Source organism: Uranotaenia lowii, chromosome 3, assembly GCF_029784155.1.
Source record: "Uranotaenia lowii strain MFRU-FL chromosome 3, ASM2978415v1, whole genome shotgun sequence".
Classification (NCBI taxonomy): Eukaryota; Metazoa; Arthropoda; class Insecta; order Diptera; family Culicidae; genus Uranotaenia; species Uranotaenia lowii.
This window is the reverse complement of record NC_073693.1, coordinates 353174999-353193123: the sequence shown is the minus strand read 5'-3', so window position 1 is coordinate 353193123 and position 18125 is coordinate 353174999. Positions and strand designations below refer to the sequence as shown.

At 35.7% G+C, this 18125-nt stretch overlaps 4 protein-coding genes and 1 pseudogene across 6 annotated transcripts in view; 3 read left to right on the top strand and 2 right to left on the bottom strand.

Annotated features, from left to right (window-relative positions):
* The window catches only part of LOC129755179 (FERM, ARHGEF and pleckstrin domain-containing protein 1-like), a 161337-nt gene extending 153452 nt beyond the window's left edge, over positions 1–7885 (bottom strand). For both annotated transcript variants that reach the window (XM_055751546.1, XM_055751547.1), the window contains exon 1: positions 7621–7885. The gene's annotated coding sequence lies outside the window, so the exon portion shown is untranslated. The remainder of the gene's footprint in view (positions 1–7620) is intronic.
* Positions 201–1026, top strand: LOC129755180 (uncharacterized). The gene is made up of 4 exons (XM_055751549.1): positions 201–383; positions 456–559; positions 713–861; positions 916–1026. The coding sequence occupies exons 1-4, from the start codon at positions 299–301 to the stop codon at positions 917–919; spliced, it is 342 nt and encodes a 113-aa protein (XP_055607524.1). The 5' UTR covers positions 201–298; the 3' UTR covers positions 920–1026.
* On the top strand, positions 1231–2172 carry LOC129753964 (replication factor C subunit 5-like; annotated as a pseudogene).
* Positions 7886–8881: 996 nt separating the features above from the next.
* LOC129754666 (endothelial zinc finger protein induced by tumor necrosis factor alpha-like) lies at positions 8882–11314 on the top strand. Its single transcript, XM_055750847.1, has 5 exons — positions 8882–9267; positions 9331–9524; positions 9585–9854; positions 9915–10877; positions 10953–11314. Exons 1-5 carry the CDS (start codon positions 8991–8993, stop codon positions 11145–11147), a joined length of 1899 nt encoding a protein of 632 aa, XP_055606822.1. The 5' UTR covers positions 8882–8990; the 3' UTR covers positions 11148–11314.
* A 222-nt stretch (positions 11315–11536) lies between these two features.
* Positions 11537–18125, bottom strand: part of LOC129754667 (UDP-glucuronic acid decarboxylase 1) — a 63741-nt gene continuing 57152 nt past the window's right edge. Inside the window, exons 3-6 of one of the 2 annotated variants that reach the window (XR_008739057.1) lie at positions 12436–13023; positions 12110–12376; positions 11837–12057; positions 11538–11775 (exon numbers count right to left, since the gene is read on the bottom strand). Coding sequence is in view for 1 of the 2 variants with exons in the window: in XM_055750848.1 (XP_055606823.1) it covers positions 11944–12057; positions 12110–12376; positions 12436–13023 (969 nt within the window). In the remaining variant the exon portion in view is untranslated. Of the gene's footprint in view, positions 12058–12109; positions 12377–12435; positions 13024–18125 lie in introns of both variants that reach the window. The other variant, XM_055750848.1, reaches the window with a different exon arrangement.

Genomic DNA, 18125 nt, shown 5'->3' with positions numbered 1-18125 from the left:
AAATTTTCAGTGCGCTTGGCATCCCAGTTGCGCACAGCAAAGAGAAACGTCAAAAATTTACACACACACACTCACACACACTTACGGACTGGTTTTGTTTTGTTTGTTTCGAAGAATTGTACTATCGGTCGGGAAAAAAGTTTGTGTTTTGCGTTGACCTACTGCTAAAAAAAACGCATTTAGCCACCGGTGCAGTTACACTACGCTGTAGCGAACCCGTTTAACAACACAGGGGACGGAGGAAATCGAAGTGGCGGAGAAATAGTCGAGATGCTTTCGGTCGGACACGGATGGCGATATGAGATTGGCCAAAATGAGAACCAAGGATGGAGCCCCGGGAGCACCACACCAGTCAATTCAATCGAGTCGTTACTACACCAAAGGTGAATGCTTGGAGAGTTCAGTGTTTTATTTTTTTGTTTTCAAAATTGATCTAACCCTAACTGTTTTTTTAGGCAATTCTAAGGATTCGAAGAATACCAATGAAAGTTTCTCTCGTCTATGTAAAAACCCTATCATTGACCAAGGAGATGGACAAACCTTGCCAAAGTACATCTGGGTAAGTGGAGATGGTTATTATAAAGTTCAATTTTGAAAAAATAGAAGTACCTACATATGATTATGAAATAATTAGTCCTACGTATTGTCTCAATTACTTATTCTTGTTTCATTTTTATATATACAATTCTAAGCATTTTTTTTCGTTCAACAGCGAGGAAAAGTGCGTTGGTATACTAAGTTCCTTATTATAATGCTTATCAAAAGTCGTTGTGGCAGAAGAGGAAGAGAGTTCTCTTGTAGACAGTCTGTCCGAATCAAATTGCGGACTAACCACAGGACAAATTTCTTATTTTGGTCCAGGTAAACACTGCATTTTTTTTTTGCTTAACTAGCATTAATTCTATTTGTTTACAGATAAGCAATCCTACATTGAAGCATGAAGATTTAATAGAGGATTATTGAAGTCGTGCAAAAATCAGCTTGAATTAGGACCGAATCCTACTTTGCCTATTCTGGTGCTGTCGGATCAATTTCATTTAGTGTCGGTATCACTATTTAGTCAATTTTTTTTAACTCCCGGAGGATAACGCAAAACGAAACTTTGTGCTACCAAGGGTAAGTATACTCGGATTCGGACATGGAATAGTTAAAGTAAAACATTGTTTCGTTTTATATAACCACAGTTGACCAATGAAAGCCAACGTCACTTCATAATCACTCATTATTCGCATGTACGTTAACGCGTTTTTACTCGCTGTCGAATAATTTTTTTTAGATAATTATTTCTTGAATACATAAATAGTTTCAATATTTTAATCAAGCTACCGACATTGTGCGAAGAAAAATCCTCAATTTTGCCTCAACGCCGAATTACCCCTTCCAGCGGCTAAAAGTTAATCAATTTCGATGAAGCCGATGCCATGATCAATGACGCGCAGAATGCCTCGAGGTGTATCATCAAACCGCTGATTTGCTATTTTAAATCATCTGTAGCTACCTGACCAAGATAATACCGGCTATGCAGTAACGCTGCACCCGATATTGGTTTACACCACTGGCAGTAGTGCAGATACTTCCCCGGCTGGAGCGTGTGGTTGAAGCTGAAAAGTGAGTGATTACATTCCAAAATAAAATGGCAATCAATTTTTCTTAAACGGAGTTTATTAAATTACAGTATTAAAATTTCTGAAGATGCTTAGAAGACTAGTAATATTGGCCGGTGGGGACATTTCAAAGATTCTGAGCGTGTTGCAGACAGAGTACCTGGTTGGCATCCAGAGATTACCGAGGATAACGTTTACATTTGTGTGGGCCATCCGCTGAAAAACGACATCACCATCATCGTTAATTTGTTGCTGAATGTTGAAGTTTTCGGGGGATTTTCGGAAGTATGCTACCATCTTTTTCAAAATTTCTATGAAGATGCTAAATTTACCAAACTTTTGTTTCAGATATCCAAGAGCTGAAATCCACTATAAGTTTAGCCCTGGAAAATATTCTCGCCGATTTCTACATAAACATCCACCGGATGGAACTGCCTCTTCGGGTTATGTTCCAATTGCTGATCGAAATAGCAACAATCGAGAAACAGTTGGCAGCCGGATGTGTCGAGAAACCTCCGATGGCCGCAATCATACCGCGTTCCAAATGGCTCGAGGCATCGTGTTATAGATGGTTGAAACAAAGAATTATTTAATTTTCAATACTTATGCTAAATCACCTCAAAATAATGTGGATGAATAGGGGAAAACGATTTTATTATTGAATAATAAAGTTACCATGAAAAATAGTTGTGTTTTTGTATTTATTATGTCTCATTTCAATTCTTTCATTAAATATTGTTTAAAACTAAAATAGAAACTACAACCCTGTACAGTGTACACGGTTTTAAATTACAGTCCTGTAATTTCAAATCATACTGTAAAAAAATGTGCGCTTGAAAATTACTGGCACGTAATTTTTTTCGACCTGTAAAATTACTGTAAATGTCCTGCTCCTTTTTGTTACAGGATATTTGCTGTAATTTTACAGAAAATAATTTTTTCTGTGTAAGAGCTTATTTTCCGGTGCTCAAAAATTATAATATTTTCGTCACTTGAGAACCCTTTTGATATTTCTGTAGAGATGATCAGGAGATTTCTTTTGTGCTGAAAAATTAACACTACAATAAAAATAACGGTAATAAAAACGGTTCCTCATGTCAATTTATTTGAGAAAATACGTATTTCCCAATTCGCCCCGGGATGCCCAATTCGCCCCGGGTGTTCGTTATGCCCTTTTCTCCCCTACACAATTCTTAAAAAAATATAAAAAATAGTAAACATATTCAAACATTATTCAAAATTATAAAATAACAAGACAATAATTATCAAAAAATGAGACTTAGACATGATTTAAATGATAAAAAATTACTTGAAATCGATCAACAATTTTTGTTAGAATTTAGAAAAAAGAAAATAAAACTATTACTATACTCAGAGACTAATTGGGATTCTATCTTATACATTCAATTCAGGGATGAATGACTTGAAGAAGTTAAAATCCACTCAAATTAATTAGAAAATGCACATTCAAATTACGTGGCTACGTAAATTGGTTCTCTAATAGTAAATTTATTGAAACGATCGTTACGAAAAGTAAAACATATGTTGATTTTTTTTTAGAAATACTCTCTAAATGATACATTAACAGTACTTGAACAAGACTGCACAGTAAACGAAAATTACCGAGTTCGGTAATTTTTTTACCGATATCCTAACATGTGTAAATCGTTAAACTGTTCGGTAATTTTTTCGGTAAAAAATAAACGAACATTGGTAAATCGATTTTTCATTTATCGATGTTCGTTTATTTTTACCGAAAAAAATACCGAACAGTTTAACGATTTACACATGTTAGGATTTCGGTAAAAAAAAATTACCGAGCTCGGTAATTTTCGTTTACTGTGTGGGATAAATTTCAAACTTTTAGATGTACTTGTTGCATAACTCAGCTTTAATTCAGGGAATATTTAAATAAGGTAGTGCCGAGAGCCATATTGGATTTTTGTGACGTTACAAAAACGAATGTATCGATTGATATGCGATTGGCAGAAATAAAAAAAACACACGTTTTAGAACAAATCGCGTTAACAAACATAAATTAATGATTGTTAACGCGATTTACTGAAAAGCCAATAAATAAATATGATTTTGTATAAAAATGTGTGTTTTATTGTAATACGGATCTTAAACTTGAACTGAACATTGACTTGAACATTTTCATGAAAGACTTAGAACTAATTTTAAAGTTTTGCAAATTTGAGTAGGGAAAACCTACCATTTATTCGAACTTCGATGGCCTATTTTATATAAAAATTACTCGAAAATCCATCTTTTTTTTTGTACCGATCTTGAAGAGCAAGAATTCTTCTAGAATAACATGTTTTGGAAGTGGAAAATTTCCAACAAATTCTTCGAATTATCAACGAAAAAGACAAATGTCCTAGTAAATTAACACATTTTTTATGATTGTGACTGTTCCAATAGTAGAGCAGGGCTGCCTTGGCACTACTTACTTTAAATATTCCTTGGCTGTCATTGAATCGCGAGTCTGTCTGTAGTGGAGTTTATTGTTTACCTATACTGCTCAATTTGAACATCTCCGTTCCTCGAGATAACACTTGGGCATATAGTCTAGTTACTGGCCCTCACTCAGGAGCAACCAGGGATGCCAGGTGTTGAGGATAAAAAATCTGGGCAATTTTGAAAAAAAGTCTGGGAGTGTCTGTGCATAAGGAAGATCACAAATTTGACACTAAACTGTGACTGTGCGTTATTTTCAAGTTGAGAACTATACAACAAACACTGTTTCCTACCACGTACCATGCCGATCTTATTTAAAAAAAAATGTGTTTAATGATAATTGGTCAAATACCAATGGATACAAGCGAGATTTCAGTCTAGTCTGCCACTTACGGATCAAATTCGATACACGAATATTGATTTCATCACTCAATTTTGAAACTCTGTAAAATCTGGGCACTCTCAGCAAAAATCTGGGCAAAATCTGTGTCTGACCAATATCTGGAAGAAGGGTCAAAAGTCTTGGTTTTACAGACAAATCTGGGCACCTGGCAACCCAGGGAGCAACCCATGCATGCACGGAAAAAATGAAGTGGTCATCCCAAAGACGCTGTCATGATAATTTTACCATTTCAGCGCTATAGTATTTTCAACCACGAAAAGTTTAACATCGATTTTGTGAAAGTGCGCATGAAACAATATTGAAATTACTATGTACCTGGTAATTTTCGATAACTCTCAATGTTTGTTGTCGAAAATACTATGGTCATGATAATTTCATGATAATTTCTATCACAACTACCGTCCGCATAGTAATAAGGTATTTCCCGACTTGTCAACCAAACAGCTGATTTCTCATGTTTATAATTTTCGGCATCTGGTGGTAGGGTAAAAATAACAACAACACTACGCATGTTCAATGGTGCGATAGTAACGAAACCAAATTGGCAGTGCAATATTAATGGTTATGCAAAATTCTTGATTTTTTAAACTAGCCTAAATTAAAAAATTGTAGGCATGACATACTTTGAAGGTAATGTTGATGTTATGTGATGTTAATTTGAATAAATTATATGTTTTGAAGAAATAATTTAACAGTGCTAATCTCCCAAGTTCAAAATGGCGACCAGTAGATGTTAACATTTTTCAAAACAAAAACAAAATGCTACCCTACCACGATCTGTCTCAGGAAATACTCTATTTTGACATTGTGGCACCAATTCATATCAACAAAATACTACGCACATCGTACTTTTGGGAACAAAACATATTTGACTCAAAAACATAAGTGCGTATGATAATTTTACTATGGTAAACATTCTTGTTGTTTACACTAATTCAGGATCATTAATCATCAAACCCGTTTGTAAAAAAAACTAATTTTGAGCTGCTTTATAGTTACATCACTTTGAAAATCATTCCAGAGCATCGGGAGAACACACTAACATTGACCGACGTGTGTCGGAAGTGTGAATTTTCATGTTTCAAATAATGTCATAATGCATGCATGCAAATAAACAAACAAACATACATAGTAATTTTACTATTTAAATCAAGCTCCTCGCTCCTCCTAATCTTTATTATAACACATACTAGTTTCATCATGAAACATATTAATTTTACTAGGGACGAAGTAAAACTATGCATCATTTCATTGACAATTTTACTAAAACGCAGTCGAATTTACTATGCGCAGCCAAATTGAGCACCTGGTAAAATAGCTATGCGTAAGGTATTATAAACAACAAAACATATTTGACTCAAAAATATGGTCGCCTGTTGTTCGTTTAAACCACGGATTAAGTAATTTTACTATGCTTTTTTTTGTGTGTGCTCCGAAACAGAATGAAGAAGAAGAAGAAGAAGAGATAACACTTATGAAAACGTTTCCTCGCCAAGCCATTTCTAGCTGTTTTCAAATGTTGCGTTCGTTTTCGATGTAAATTAATTCTTATCAGCGATGATGTCATTCCAATCATAACTTGAGTCATTCTTCAAACCCCAATTTAGCAAAAACCGGTCTTTAGGGGTTTGTTTTCGTATTATAAAATGCACTAAATCAGAACTCTTAAAAAAACTTACCCATTCTGAGTCGAAATTAAAAGTGATAACATCGCGCAGAATGCGCCATAACTTTGCAGATGTAGGTCATTTAAAAAAAAAATAAGAAGATTCAGGAAGACCTTCAAGAATAAAAATAATTAATGCCGATTAATTACGTAATCTACGTCTTAAATTTTTATAGATCCAAATAAAGAGTAATTTTTAATTTAATGACTCTCAATTTAAAGTAAAGACGGTAATTATACTAACAAGTGCACTGGGTCTTTAAAACGATTTTCGATTTTTGTTGGTACCTATGCGCTTTATAAGTAATCCTAAAATAAGAAGGAAGAAAGGCAGATTTTAAAAACACCAAGAACTTTGAAACTGTGTTGGCTTTAGACGGTTCTAAAATAAAAATTTTAAAGTTTTTAGTACTGATCTATTGAAAGTTACGAGAATTTTTTTAACGAATTGTCAATATACGGAGAACCTTAATCATTTCAATTTTTTTTTATTTCCGAGTGAGTGTTATTTCGCCAAGTCTAATTTTGCCAAGTGAGAATTCTAAACAAAAAAAGTTCTACAAATGCAATAGATGCTCGCCAGTTGAAAAAAAATAAAAATTTGATCGATTGGACGTTCGTATTACCGAACGTTCAGAAACTTTTACCGAATTTACGGTCATTTTTACCGAAATAATGTTTATATGTACGAACAACAGGTAAAGCTTACAAATTTTTTTTTTGAAAATGCGGCAAAAAAGTTTAATAGTTTTTATAAGAACATTATTGACACTGTTGTGATGTTCTGCTGAGAGTTCAAGCAATCATTATTTTTGCCGAAAAGTCAGTAATTTTTTATATAAAGTAGGAAGAGTAATAGGAGAAATTTAATACAGTAAAGTACAAGTATGGAAATTTAAAAAAAAACTTGAATGACTTTCAAGATTAAATATTATGGATTTTTTTAAACTTTTGTTACATTGAAATAATTCTTTGATGTTCGATTCAACCATTCAAAATTTCATTCAAAGGACTGTGCTTACCGTATTCAGTTATCTGTTGTCTGTTTCCGTCTTTGGAGAAGCTCTGTATCGCTGTGTGTGTGAGACTCTTTCCGTATGTGTCGGAATGTCAATGATCCTCTTTTTGATGATGTTCCTACACAAACGTTCGCGTTCTTCTCTCCCTCTCTCCTTCTTGGAGCTGTTCACACTCTCCCGCTTCCTCAAGCACTCGACTCGACTCGACCCACTACTTCATACTCTTGCGTTGTCTCTGCGCTCTCTTCTACAATCAATTACTAAAATCGCTTACTAGCAGCAGCAAAGAGGGGGTCTAGTAGAAAAAAAATTGTGCAGCGAAAAATCCTGTTTTTCACATTTTACCCACTTCAAAATGCACCGAACCACTAAATTTCTAGCTCTTTAGCCAAACAATGCCTGCCATTTTCATACAGAGCCAGTACCAAACGCTTTTGAAACTCCTTACACGCCCAAATTTTCACTTACAAGATTGCTGATGACTGCACCCAAATTTTCACGTTCACTATCTGCGATCGCAATTTTTACCCCTGTTTCACCACTTTAATCAACACATTCACGTTTCATCCTAGCATCCGTTCGAAATGTTCACAATCGAATCACTTTCTGTCCAGTAATGACCCCGAAAACTACTAATTAACAAACGGGTGGTGACCGAGCAAAAGGGAAAATTTAATGTTCCTTTTACGACCGAGCAGCAGAACGCAAAACACACCCAATCGCTTTGGCCATTTCGTCTTTTCTGCGATGATGATGATGTTCCACCTCGTCGCGACGTTCCCATTCGAAGATGAGATTTAAAAAAAATGAACAAAAATTGAATGCTCTCTCATTATTTTGGCTTTCTCGCGAGAGCATAAGCTCACGCACACTCATGCAAGCGGTGTTTTTATTTTGACTTTTTGAAAACGTCGATTTGACAGAACTATTTACCCGTTAGTGAAAACGAGTCCCGTTCGTTTTTATAGTCCTGTTCAATGATTTTAATCCTTAAATTGAGAGTTTGAAATACAAATTTTACATGCATGAGTTCCCGCATGATCGAACGCCGTAGCCTGAATCTTTAGTATCCTTTAGTTCTATTTCTGTTGATAATTTCTATTTATTTAATCGTTCTTCAATAATCTTGCCTTTCTGGAATTTCAATAGCCTATTGCGTCTTCGCTTCGATTGTAAATAAAACCATAATTTTAATGGTTAACGAAAATATAATACCTATACCTACTAATTAACTCCCTTTTTACCCTTCTCGACGGACTCGATAACTGAATAGAAAGTCTTTCTTTGAAAATTTTATTAACCGAGGAATGAAAATGATGAATAGTACTATGCCGTTTTTTCTATTTTTCTTAAGAACATCGTATAAAAATTGAAAGAATTTTATAAGACTCTTATGAAAAACTATTTATCACTCTAAAAAGCGGTTCATATAAGATGCATCTTATGAAAATTATAATAAGAATTTGCCTGAGTGTAGATGACTGGTGGAATGAATGTGTTCATTGTTTTTTCACAATGCCGTTTCTTCTATTTTTCATAAGAACATCGTATAAAAATTGAAAGAATTTTATAAGACTCTTATGAAAAACTATTTAACACTCTAAAAACCGGTTCATAAGATGCATCTTATGAAAATTATAATAAGAATTTGCCTGAGTGTAGCAGTTCTTTGAGTTTACGTTAATGAAAACATTGAAACGGGCATTTCCGTGCTCAATGTAAACAAAAAAAGAACAAGGTTGTTTATACGAAAAACGAGCTGAATTTTTAGTCACAATTTTTACACGATATTACTTTTACATTAAATCCAAATTTCTCCAGAAACTTACAATTGAAAAATGGACGGCCTTCAGTATCCAGCCAGCGAAGATCCGTGTCGCCTGTGCCTGAAGAAATGTGCTCAAATCACGTACGACGGCGGAGGCATGTACGTAAATTCCCAGGACGGGCTATTGCGGGAACTACCACGTAAGATCTTGGAGTGTATCGCCCTGGAGGTCAGCGACAATGAACCGCAGCTTTTCTCCAAGCTTGTGTGCGGAGAGTGCATCTGTAAGCTGGACTATTTCCACGAGTTTCGGGAAAATTGTCGCAAATGTCAAAGCTTTTTTCAAGGTTGGTTTCATTCGGAAAGTAACCGTTTTAGGTCAATCTTCATTCTACTCTTGAATTTTACAGAAATGCTAGCTTTCTATCAGGCGGAAGCTGCTGTCAGTCAGCAACAATCTCAGGACGTTCACAGCCAGATGCTACAGGAGATCAGTCTGTCCGGAAGTGATTTTCTAGATGGCTCCAACAAGGACTATGAGTTCATTATTGAAAGTTTCGAAAAGGAAGATATTTCTTTCAATTCGAATGCTGAAGCATTACAGGTTTATTAGTTTTCAAAATATTGAAAAATGAAAAAAAAATAAAAGAATATTTTCTTTTAGCTCAAAAAAGAATTAGAAATGACCATTCAACAGAATCAGATTCATCATCATGGAAAATTTATTGACATGCGTGCAGAGGATCATCTGGGGGAACCCGGGACAGCTAGCGGTGTAATACCACCCAGTGAGGAAACCTGTTTCAACAACTTAGACGCAATCGCCGAATCAATAGCGCAACACGAGGGCGGCTTCGAACAGTCGGAAGTTCAAGCTGCACAGGACGATTTGGACTACGATGATTTCGTCGGCATCGAAACGGCCGTGCGGACTGTGAGTTCTCATCAATTATATTTTTTTTTTTCAAAACTAATTTGAAAGAGTCCTTCAAAGTCCATTTCAGAAATTCAGATCCATCAAATGATAAGTGAACAAAATTACTCAACTGCCGGGGAGATCCACATTGACCATCCAACAGAAGCTTCCTCAAACACAGCGCTTGAGTCAGCTTTGGATGAAAGCATAACGCTACATGAGCTCCAGCCAACTAGTTCTATTTCTATTGAACAGCATCAAAATCTTGAACAAGACACAACGACAAAACCACACTCGCCATTCGCGCCAGCGCCAAGTTTTGAGGCTGATCAGAATCATGAACAAGAACCCGTTTATGTTCCCGTACCTGAATTTGGACAAGATACCCCACAGCCTCTGCTCTCTCCTTCGCCTCCACTAAGTAATCACGCTGAAGAAGAAATTCCAGGACCGGATATAACCCCTAAAAACTCTCCAACTGTGAACGAACAGCCAAAACTCCAGCTTCTCGACAATAAAACATGTGATATCTGCGGAAAGGTGTGTCCTAGTCAGTCGAAACTCAAAATCCACCGCAATACTCATTTGAACATAACACCCTTTTCATGTCCCATGGAAAATTGCCAGAAGGCTTTTAAATCTAAGAAAGGCCTGGACGAACACGTAGCCAAACACACCGGAGAATTTTCCATAGCCTGTGATATATGCGGAAAAGGGTTCCTAAACCAAAGCTACCTAACGGCTCACCTAAGAATACATACGGAGGAAAAAACTTTTCGTTGCAACATCTGCAAACAGGCTACATTCAAATCGAAGCGAGCCCTCATCGATCATCGCAATCGCCACCTGGGTTTGAAACCGTTCGAGTGTGGACAGTGTGGGAAACAGTTCACCAATCGCTATCTTCAGCAACAGCACGAACAAACGGTTCACTCTGGAGCACGTTGGCCGTGTCCGGATTGTGGAAAGTATTTCACTTGCAAAAGCTACATGAAAGTTCACCAACGATCTCACACCAACGATAAGCCGTTTGTGTGCAAGGTAAGGCAACTTTTAAAGATTTATTTTAGTAGTTAGTACCTACACAGAATAAATTTAACAAACAATCCCACCCAGGTCTGCGACAGAGGACACACCACGCTGAGAGCTCTGGAGGTTCATATGACGATGCACACCGGCCAGAAGGACTATGTCTGTGACATTTGTGGGCATCAATTTGCCCGTAGCAATGCCTTGTCCCATCATCGAAAGACCCACACAAATCCGGGATCATCCAAAGTAATGTCGACTTCGAAGGCTTCGCAACAGTGACAGTGGAACGCAGAAAGTTACAGTTTATAATTTTCAGTGATTTTTGTTAAGTAAACATTGTGATAGGATTCTATAAGACTTGTACTGCTAGCTTCAACTGATTAAAATCAAGACTCTAGGGTTAGAATTAAGATTAGAAAATATAACGCATGAATGGTCAAAAAGAATATTATTATTCTAGTTGAATTCAATTTCTTTACAACAGTCCATTCTAATGTAAAGTTGTGTCTCTATTGAGGCAACACTAATGTCAGGCCCCACCAAAAGGGGAGGTAGAAACTGGAAGATGGGATAGACCTTTCAAATGTATGCTGTTGTTATTTTAAAATTGCTACATGGATGTGATACATCAACTAACACGCATCAAAACAGCTTTACCTTATTCTAAATATATACCATCTTTTTCATACAATATATTTCGCAACCATACGATAAAAATTAACTCACTTAAATCCCAATGAGTTCTTACACAAACAAAAAACAGACAGACTAGAGCAGGAAAATATATGCACAATAGAAACATGGTTCAAAATCATGTGGTTTATAACACAAAATTAACAGTTCACCTAATATATGCTTTAATAGGTACTAATGGCTTCGAGTCAATTACGGTTTAGATCTTTCTGGCCTAGAAATCCACCATGGAAAATTTGGAATTCATCGGAAAAACATAGTTCAAAAAGACTTACCAAAATGATTTTTCCAAAATTAATCCCCTCTAGGATTGTACTATGGATGAAGCCTTGATTCAGACGTTGAGCTTAATCACTTCGAATTTAATGCCCCCAGAATTGTGCTACTCTTTATCAGTCGCCTCCGGAACAAAAATATTCCGCTGTGAGTGGTTAGAACGGGCAAGTTCTTTCCGAAAGTATTCGATGGTCTTTATAAGGCCTTCTTTCAGTGGAACCTTAAATAGGAATTAAATGTTACAAATATTACAGAGCAATCATTCGACTTACCCTCGGTTCCCAGTTGAGGTATTTTTTGGCTCTCGAAATGTCCGGTTTGCGACGCTGCGGATCATCCTCAACGGCCGGCAGTTCCACGATTTTACTTTTGCATCCGACCGAATCGCGAATGATTTCGGCAAAGTCCTCAATCGTGCGTTCCACCGGGTTGCCCAAGTTGACAGGTTGTGTGTAGTTGGATGCCATCAGCGCCACCATTCCGTCCACCAAGTCAGACACATACTGAAATGAGCGCGTCTGCTTGCCACTGCCGTACATCTATGGAAAGAGCAATCGTCTAGATATTACAAAACGTTGGATAAAACGATTTATTTTACCGTAATTGACTGGTTCTGCAAGGCTTGAATGATGAAATTCGAGACAACCCTCCCATCGTTCATGTGCATTCGGGGTCCATAGGTATTGAAAATCCTAGCCACTCGGACATTCACATTTTCCTGTTTGGCATAAGCGTAGCTGAGCGTTTCGGCAACACGTTTGCCCTCGTCATAACACGCCCTGGGTCCAATGGGATTAACGTGACCCCAGTAGGTTTCCGGCTGCGGATGCACATCAGGATCGCCGTAAACTTCCGAAGTACTTGCTATCAGCACCTTAGCTCCCACTCGCTTGGCCAGCCCCAGCATGTTGATCGTACCCAGAGTATTGGTTTTGATCGTTTTAACCGGATTGTACATGTAGTGCGGCGGGCTTGCCGGACTGGCCAGGTGATATATCTCGTCCACCTCGATGAACAGTGGATTTACGATATCGTGATGGATCAGTTCAAAGTTCTCGTGACCCAACCAGTGCTCAACATTACGCTTCCGACCGGTGAAAAAGTTGTCCGCTACGATCACCTCGTGGCCCTGCATCATCAGGTAGTCCACTAGATGCGATCCCACAAAACCAGCTCCACCGGTTATCTGCAACGGGGAAAGAACAGTTGATTGTTAACTTTTTGTTCATAAAGCTTTCATTACTAATACTTTAATTTAATTGGTTAACTTAACACGCAAGGTGGTCATCTTGAACCTGTGATATTTCTTTATCATCTTGTGCAAAACCATTGAATATCAATCACTCCAGGAGTATCCATTCCTTTAATTTTATCGGAGTGCGAGAACTTTAAAATTTGGAACCTCACCGATTGACGTCGACAACATTTGACGGCTTTCAAATATGTTTACACAATGTTTTACAATAGCTTTAAATAAATAAATAGCGACTCGACCGTTCGTATGAACATCAACATGCTAATATTTGAACAAACAAATCAATGTCGCAGTTTTCCCTTCATTAAAGCATCAAGTACCTGACACTTTATAGCAATGCAAAGTTCATTAAACGTATTTGTTGGTTCTTGGAATTTCCGATCGATTGAAATCGCTAGCTTGTCATAAATAGTTACACGAAATTGGAAAATAAGAAAAAAGAAAAAAAATAATACGAAAGAATCTTAAAATGTTTAAAACATTGACATCTATTGTTCTATCATTTTTTTTTACAAAAAAGAGGAGTAAAATGTCAAACATTTCTGAAATGATAAAAATGACAAAAAAAAAGGAAAACAACAACAAAAATTTGAACAATTCACATAGAGGTTCAAGAAACATTACAAAAATCTCATTTTTTTTTTTTTTTTTTATGGCGTTTAAATAGCTCGGGGAGCTGACGCTGGAAATGAAAATTAGAATAGTTTGGAGAAGAAAATTTAAAGTGTAGAGAAGGCAGCGTAGAATAGTAAGCGATCTTGAGACGTTGGTTAAACCATCAAGCACTTCATTATATCCATGGAATATGGATAAAATGCAGTTCAAGATAATAAACCAACCCCTCCCGATACCAGTTGGAGGAAGGACATGGGCGGGTTCGAGACTGGCCTCTACATACTCCCCACGCATCTAACTACATTTAATTTTTGTGTTATTAAAGGAATCATTTTAACTTATCTTATATGTTTTTCCTTCCTTCGTCGTCGTCTGTTGAACGTCTGCTTCGTGTCTCCGCCCCAATTCCACTGGTATGTGTGATGGGTTTCGTGATAGTTGTCTCGGGGTCCAGCCAGTCATCATATGACTCCGAATCGTATGCGCAGGGGTATATGAAAATAAAAGAAAGAGAAAAGGAGAGGAAAGAGAAATATAAAGGAAGGAATTAGTTCTTGCATGAAGTAATTGAAGTGTTATTTGCTGTTTTTCCCTAATTTTTTGCCTTTCATTTTCTGAATTTTGAAATTTTTGTTTTTCTTTTTAGAGTTTTTCCATTTCATTGCTAATCATACTATTTTACCAAAATATGGATGTGAGAGTTTGTTTTGCTTTTTGGAGCAAGCCTATTTCAAACTAATAAAAATTCTAGCTCAAATTAATAGTAGAAGTAAGCTACCTTATTCCTATCACAACATCACAAAATCATGAAAATTTACCAGAATATGGATATAAGAGCACATCTTACCGTACCCTACCTACCTCACATAGTTGAATGTTAAAATCCATCATAATTTACAAAAAATCTACATAGGGGTTCTATTAAAATATACCGCATGCCTATTGTAAAATGCCCGAAATCAGTAATTAGGACTACCTACTCATTGTTATTCTTCAAAACCGTACATTCTAATATATACTTCCATAGATGAATTTCAAACTAAACCGAAAAACGTAAAGATTTGCTAAAAATGAATAATTAAATAAAAAGCAAAAAAACGTCTTACCAAATGAAATATAACATTTTCCAACAACAGCATTCCCATCCAATGAGCCTCTAGTTCTTGTAAAATGCTTGATTTAAGAATAAGCCAACGAAATTCATAAACCGCAAATACACACTTACTAGAGCATTGGGGAGGCGAATACCATAACCTTTACCTAACATCGTAATACTTTTCACACGTTTTCTCTATTTTTAATTCTACAAGACTAAACCATCTAACTACCTAACCAAACGAATTATGCCCTATTGAAAGTATCAACTTTTATTATGGTAAATTGTGATACTTTCACTACCAAATGTTGCGATTGTTCTGCGGAAGGGAGGGCAAGTGTTTCAACTCCCATTCATCTTATCAACATGGATCATGAAAAAAAAAATAGACATCTTTGAACCTACTGCTGAATTTAAACTAAATAAAGATGTCCAGCTCCTCTTCTAATTTAGGCCATATTATGACACCATGTTTAACGAGATTGTGTGTAACGACACTGTCAGGAAAATGATGGGTTGATCCATCATTTTCACAAACATACACACCGCAGCCGTTAACCCATTGCAACTTAGGGTACGGAAGAAACATTACAAAAATCTCATTGAAATAAAATCATTGAAATGACAGAATAAGACAAAAAAAAAACAGAAAATGACTAAAAAACGAAGACAGACATTTTGAGAGTTTCATAAAGTAACACAAATTAAAAAAAAAATGATAAAAAACAGAAAATCAACACCAAAAAAATACACAAACAAAAACAACTGGAAAATGACAAAAGGAAGAGACAAAAACTAAAAATTTTGTCAAAAATTACACAAATGATCATAATACAAATGCACAAAATAATATAAACATCAAATTCAACCAAGTAACTAAAAAAATACAAAAGGGAAACTTATAAAAATACATAAGAGGCGCTTAGGATCAGAGGGGTGCAAGTGTCGAAATAATGATTTCGAGAAAACGGGCCTCAAAGTTTTTTTTCTAAATCAAAATTATCGAATCAATTTTTCTACTAAATTTTCGATGGAGTGTGTCTCATGAGGTCTAAAATGAACGATTCTGAAAGAAAAATCAAAGTTTTTGCGATATTTATGTTAAAACGGCGAACTACTTTTATTGATATTTTTCACTTGCATCCTTCTGATCCCAAGAATGACACTTGCACCCCTCTGACTCCAAACAATATGATAGCATCCTTTTGGAACCTGTATGTAACGAGTATGTTTTATTTGTTTTGTTTTTGTTCACACATTTAATTTTCCGCTTTTTCGGGCTTCAAATTTCTATGCTACTCATAATGAACGAGGTTTGCAAGTTCCACTATCCTAATTCCCAGAGTTTGTTGAAAACTTTCAATCTCTCTTTTTCCTTAATGGATAATTTATTTCCTTCCCTTGGTTTCGTAGCTTTTTTCGCAAGATGAGTTTCCAGTCTGCCTGATTTCGTTGGCGTTTTTTGTGGTCTTGATGAATGGCCAGTTGACTCTCCAGGAATGAACTCATTCTCGCTAGCAACTGCAGCAGCAGCAACTTCTGATTCTCCAGAAGAACCGTGGATGTTTAATTTTTTTTTTTTTATTGGGCTAATTAAACCAGGCCTCTTTCCTTAAAAGTTATGTAAATATTCCTTAAAAGACTTAATGTAATTTTTTATAAACTACCTGTCGCAACGACTCATCTGAACTTTTCGAAGTTTCATTTTGTTCCGTGGAATAGTATGTGACATCATGATCAGAGCCTGTCGAAAACTCTGAATCCTCTGAGCTTTCATCCGAAAGATTTTTCGTAGATATATTTGCCAAAAAATTATTATTAAATGCGTTTTGTATCTGCTTTTTATCCCTATCAGCATTAGCTAAATTTGCCATAAAAAAAATAGTTTAGAATTTTTTGTATACATAACAATGAGATTTTCATGCCGACGAAGTTACACCTGAATCTATTTTCATCACTTCTCTATCTGGTCAGAACCAGTAGAAAATCCTAGTCGGAGCTAGATGATGTTGTTTTCAACTGACAAAAATGTATACGTTCTTAAGTGCACTTGCACCCTTCTGACACCAAACGAAACAGGATTTTCATTGACACGTTTTTTATAAATAGCTTAAAAGTATCGAAATAATTTTCCTTCTACAGAATGTTAATCTATACTTTAACTATCCAAAAAACAGTTTATCTCAGTTTTGATAAAAAATCACTTGCACCCCTCTGATCCTAAGTGCCTCATATAAAATTATATTAACACTCACAAAATTAAAAAATGACCAACAGACAAAAATGAAAAGAGTAAAAACTTTTCACAAGAATAACAAAAGTGAAGGTAATAACTGACAAAAGTGACATAAATTAACAAAAAAAATTGTCAAAATTAACAGACGACATATTTAAGATACCAAGTGAATAAGAAAATTACAAAAAAAAATTAAAATAATAAAAATGACAAAAATATATGAAACCATCAGGGCTAGAAGTTCGTCACTTTTTAGTAATTTTGTCACTTTTTTTAAGCTGGTCACTCACTAGTTACTTTTTTTGAAATTTGGTCACTTTTTTCATCAATTTACTTACTAATGACTACTTTGTATTCATAAAAAGATTTTTTGCATTTTTTTATTTCACTTTTCGATAATTCATTGGCGCGATTCTCCGTGACTCAATTATTCTTATTTCAATTATCCATGCGTCTTTATCAAAATTTATGTTTTGTCTTATTCCATAAAGATTTATTTCCCTTTTCTTTTTTTCAATTTATCGTTAAGTCAATTTCTTATATTTATGTTCGAATATGTAACTTTTTTCTCGGATATGAAATGAAAGCCTACAACATTAACACGTTCGTCACCAAGCGTCACCCACCTAAAATATGTCCAACTTTGAAAAGCCAAAGCCAAAACACAAACAGGAAATATGGTTCCGGCTTTAAATTTCGGCTAAAGAACAGTGAAGGATACGGGAATAATCCGAGATAATTTTAATTAAAAAATATCTCCAAATTTGTGGTTTTTAATTTTCTTATTTAGATGTATTACATTTGGATAGGCTTATGAATATTAATCCGCAAGTCAAATATGTAAACAATTATCATTCTTTTAGTCAATTAGAAATAAATCCTTCTTTGTTAAATTCGGACACGAGTCACTTTTACCCAATTAGCAGTTCCTTGATAAAATTTGATCTGTCCATGACCGCTGACATCCGTGGAATTCCAGATCACGTCCGACCCAACATCATTCCTTCAATCTTTGCTTCAAAAGTACGTGAAATTGATCCTACAAAAATGTTCTTTACTGATGGTTCTAGAATCGACAACGCGACT